The 4,930-nt window shown below is 31.0% G+C and overlaps 1 protein-coding gene across 1 annotated transcript; it reads right to left on the bottom strand.

The window, feature by feature from the left end:
* Positions 1-2,472: 2,472 nt before the first annotated feature.
* LOC149172718 (GDSL esterase/lipase At2g04570-like) lies at positions 2,473-4,265 on the bottom strand. Its single transcript, XM_089427798.1, has 5 exons — positions 3,846-4,265; positions 3,621-3,751; positions 3,273-3,506; positions 2,904-3,162; positions 2,473-2,799 (listed from the first exon to the last, which is right to left on the bottom strand). Exons 1-5 carry the CDS (start codon positions 4,123-4,125, stop codon positions 2,606-2,608), a joined length of 1,098 nt encoding a protein of 365 aa, XP_089283924.1. The 5' UTR covers positions 4,126-4,265; the 3' UTR covers positions 2,473-2,605.
* Positions 4,266-4,930: the final 665 nt, after the last annotated feature.

Genomic DNA, 4,930 nt, shown 5'->3' with positions numbered 1-4,930 from the left:
CAATGGTGGATTTGTCAAAGGTGGTGGGGAGATTCCCATAGCCCGAGCCTCTACCAGGGCATTAATCTCTCCCCTTGTCACGATTCATCATTAGGTGGTAGTAGGGCAAGGTCACAGAGTCTGATTTAGATGGGACACAGGGAACACTAGAGGGAATAATCGAGGGAGAATGATGTATGGAGAAGAGAATTTTCATGAACTTTATTGATTTATTACAGAAGCGCACGAGCAAGGGAGTCTTGTACAAGGACTATAGGTGCCAAAAAGGAGGATTAATAGCCATGAATGTCACATGGTGATGGAGATGTCCCAGGTGGCAGCCACGGATAATGGGCCTAGAGAGTTGTGTCGATAGTCTCCCAAGCACCTGGATTCGAGGATATTAAATAAATATCATATTTATTTAAATCTTCCTAAAAAAAGTTATATATATATATATATATATATATATATATATATATATATATATATATTCAAATTATCTCACTAAATAATAATTATATTATTGTATATTGCTTTTCAAAATATTATTTAATAATGTTTTCCAAAATATAGATTTTTATATTTTTCAATATTTTTATTTTAAAGTATTAATATTACAATTATTTATTTATAATTATTTTAAATTGCTACTACTTTTAAATTTAAAGATAAGTTGTGGGATAATAAATAGTTGGAGGGAAAAGGTAAGCTAAGATATTATAACGAGGTGCCCAACCTCAATCTTGCTAACCACAATTATCTTTATGTTATGAAGATAAGAACTAAGTCTCATGAGCTCCAAAGTGAAATGGGATATTGGTCTATTCCCAAATCTCTTTGGGACAAAATAGTTTGTCCCCTTTGGGATACCAAGAGTGTTGAAGATGAAAAACACTTTCTCTTGGATTGTCCAACTCTTGCTGACATTGTTCACATTTCCAAAACCTTTGCAACACTTCCAACCTTTTTGACTTGTTAAGTCAACAAAACTATAGTGACCTAGAAAGACTTCAGCACGTCTTTCTTGATCTTAAAAATAAGATATTAAAAAATCTCAATTAATTTTTTACTTCAATCATATTAATTATTATTATTTTTTACTTTAACCATATTAATCTTAATAAACGTTAATTATCATCATCATCATATATTTTATTATTTAAAGAAACAAAAACATAATTTTTTTAATTTTTAAATACAAAATTAATAACATTTCTATTTTAAAATATATTCTCCCAGATTATATATATGGTTTCATATAAATATTCCCCATATATGGTTGAATATAAATATTCAACGAGAATCTTGTATATATATATATATAGTTACTACGCGGAAGGCACTATCTTTTCACACGCCTATCTTCACAAATTATTATTTCCATCTAACATTGAGATAATATATGTGAAGTGTGATTTTTTTTAAATAAAATTCATTTACATAAATGAATCAAAATTATTTATGTGAATCAAGACATGCAGATGGAAAGCATTCATAACAAAATGAAATATTTAGAATATGATGAATCGACCTCCCTTCTTTCATATGTTTAACGGAACACTTAATCACTCAATTTTATATATATATATATTATTTAAGAATTTTGATTTATGAGAATTGTTATGGTTTTAAATTTTTTTACATTATTTAATAATTTTATAGGTACACAATAATGGAGACAGTTGATCTAATTTTAATATATATGGTTAGAAATTTTTCCATTATTTTATATATATATATATATATAAAAATAAAGTAGGAAGCAATATAAAATATCCAATTATAGAAAACTTTATGATAAAAATATAAAAGGTTAAAATATAGAAATTTTGGTTGGATAAGATATTATTATTATAATCCATATAAATAAATATTACTTATTTAAATTAATGATATTAATTTATATAATATTATTTATTATTTATAAGGTAATTTTAGATAATTTTAAGAAAATAAAAATATAAAATTTCTACACTACAGTTTGTTATTAATAATTTAGATGATAATTTCGTAGTTGTAAAAATTAAACATAAATTTATTGAATAAAGCTGATATTTTGAAATTCATTTTTTTTTTATTAAGATAATTTAAAAATATATTGATATAAAATGATGATGATGATGATGGTGGTGGTTAACGTCCGTTGAGACCAAACAATGATCTATCGGATTTAAATAAACAAATTATTTATTTTGATTTAAGATTTTATTCCTATACTCAAAAAGCTTGGAGAGAAGCCTTCCGAGCTCACTATAATTTTGACATTGTAAAAGGCTAGGAAGGTCAGTATTGTAACAAAGATTGTGAAATTGAGATCTAATGTGGTTGTATCCAGGGCACTCTAAGAGGAAGTGGTTTTCATCCTTGATGCTCCTATTCTCACAAATATGGCAGATCCTTTCCATCCATGGCATTTTAGGAACTGCCCAACGATTTAGATAATTTAGAGATTTAAATTTTCTTCAATTTACACAAGTGAATAGTATTAATTGAAACCACCTGCTACAATGTGAATGGACTTGTCCCTTGCATTGAGGCCAAAATAAGGCATCTACTGATTCATAAGCTTAGATTCCATAATAGAAAGCTGCTTTTTTTGTGAAAAAAAGTTAGATGTAGAGATTTACAAAAGTTGTAAGATCTCGCGACCTAAAAATATACTTGCAGTGGCTTCATAGGCTTTTTGAGATAAATGCACGGAGTCAAAGAACAGATATTTATCAGCATCATCACAGGTAAATGGAGTAAATTTGTTGCACAGGAAACCCAGCTCTATATCTCCAGTCCCACAACAACCCTTATCAGTCACCTCAAAACCTGCAAGTATCATAAGGAATTTTACTATAATTATATTAATGTATAAAATATAGGGGCAGTGATATGAATATCCAAATTGAAGGTTATTGGGGATGGAGACTTACCGACTTTGCCAGGATTTTGTATGAATTCTATAATAAGAGCGTAATAATCAAGTGAAACAATCTTAAGACCAGGGAGCACAGGTTCAAGCTGTTTGATTATTGCTTTCAGCCCTTCATTGAAACGAGATGCAGCCTCGTTGATTTTCTCCACACACTCTCCCCTGCTGTCAAGGTAATGCAGTGTTCTCTGAATAGGTAGACATCCCAAGGGAGGAACGTTAATCAACCCAATTTTGCGTGCATTCAGACTATATAGTTCCTGTCAAATAGATCAAAACAAACATCTAACCTAGTCAGAATCAATGCAAATCTCCTTAGCTGTAGCGATTAGACTGAAAATCTATAGATAGAAACTTATTGTTTCCATGCCTTAATGTAAGATGCGTATGTCTGCAAGAGAAAATCCGTGTACTGTGAAATGGTAAAGTGAGATGAACGATCCGGAAATAGGAAGTAGTTGGCAATGAAGTCATTTGTGCCAATGACGATGAAATATATTGCCTCACTCAATATCATGGCGCCACGTTCATCTCCCACCAACCCTATCAATCTCGTTTTATATTCTTTGAAATACTCGACTTCTTTCCAGAATGGTATAACCTCCTATAGTTAAACACTAGTCATTAGCCTTATGAATAATTTGGAAATTGACCTAAAAGATTGCAGAGATCATAAAATTCAATAGTAAACATTAACTTAATAACAACTAACTGATACCAGTATTTCACTGGTTTTGTTGTCTAAACCAGATCCTGAAGAAGCAAAGTTAACGCCTGTTATTAAGTCGGAGTCCTGAAGGTTAGGTTCCAGATACGGTGGCAGCAAATCTTTGATACCCAGCCCTTCAACTGCAAACATAATTATATATATCTTAAATTTTTGGGGCAAAGAAATTACAAGCTCTCACAGGATTCCAATGAATTTCTATATTATCATACTCACCAAAATAGTCGGCCATGAGTTTTCCATTTGATACACGTCCTGTGGCAACATGGTTGATGAAGTCTCGGCCATAAGGAGGAAAATTGGCTTTGCTATATGTTGCAATGTAATCGTTATTTCCCGTATCGCCATATGAGTCACCGAAGAAAAAAACTGCGGGCACGGATACATTCTGAGCCACTGCAATTAAACAAATGTTCCTCGTCTGAAACAACGATATCACCAAAAATAATATAGTGCCCAATGGAGACGCCGAAACTAAAGTTACAGACCTCTTCATGGCCCCGACTGGACTACAAAAGAAGCAGCAGTCAAATGAGATCTTAAAAACAGAAATCAACTCATCACATTTATAAGTATCATTCCCCTTGGAATGGGGAGGATTAATGATCCTCTAAGGCCTAACAGATTGAAGTGATGACCGATTAGTTGTGGTGTCAGAAAATTTCCATGTGATAAGTGAGAATTCAAACCAAAAGTATATAGGTGATCATGATCTCACAACTTTCTCGCATGCCAAGTGGATTAACGTGGATGGAGGACAGTTCATCGAGCCATATTCTATTCTATCTGATGGCATTTTTCCGGGTTGAATTTGCCCAAAATTGGTCAGGGATTCGGATCACAATTTTGAGTTGTGTACTTTTTTCACAATTTGAGTGTTCTACATATCCAGTGCTTGAGAAATATTTTATATGCAATTTGTTTGATTCACAATCTTAAGCGGTGTACTCTCCACAATTTGAGTGTTCGATAACTCACAATTTTAAGCTGTGTACTCTTTCTATCATTTGAGTATTCTACATATTAAGTATTTCTAACCACAATTTTGTTTTATATATTTTTTTCACAACTTAAGTGTTTGCGTTAAATATTTGATTTTTTTTTTTTTAAATCACTTTATTAAATATCATTTTTTGGAATTCAATTGGGTTAAATAAGTCATTCATCTATAACCATTTCCATGACATAATCTTAAATAACTAATTTCTTGCAATAAATGATAAATAAACTATTAAAATCATAAAAAAAAAAACCATTACTTAAAATCACTTCATATTTAATATAAAAATACCTAAAAACTA

Source organism: Pinus tabuliformis, chromosome 4_2 (assembly GCF_031772625.1).
Source record: "Pinus tabuliformis cultivar Carrire ecotype Pingquan chromosome 4_2, CPIR1, whole genome shotgun sequence".
Taxonomy (NCBI): Eukaryota; Viridiplantae; Streptophyta; class Pinopsida; order Pinales; family Pinaceae; genus Pinus; species Pinus tabuliformis.
The sequence above is the reverse complement of the archived record's forward strand: the minus strand, read 5'-3'. Positions and strand labels throughout refer to the sequence as shown.

Coding starts and splice junctions, on each gene's coding strand:
- LOC149172718 (XM_089427798.1), bottom strand. CDS start 4,125: ATGAAGAGGTCTGTAACTTTAGTTTCGGCGTCTCCATTGGGCACTATA. Junction 3,163..3,272: donor CATACGCATCTTACATTAAG/GCATGGAAACAA, acceptor TCTATTTGACAG/GAACTATATAGTCTGAATGC. Junction 2,800..2,903: donor ACAAAATCCTGGCAAAGTCG/GTAAGTCTCCAT, acceptor TGATACTTGCAG/GTTTTGAGGTGACTGATAAG.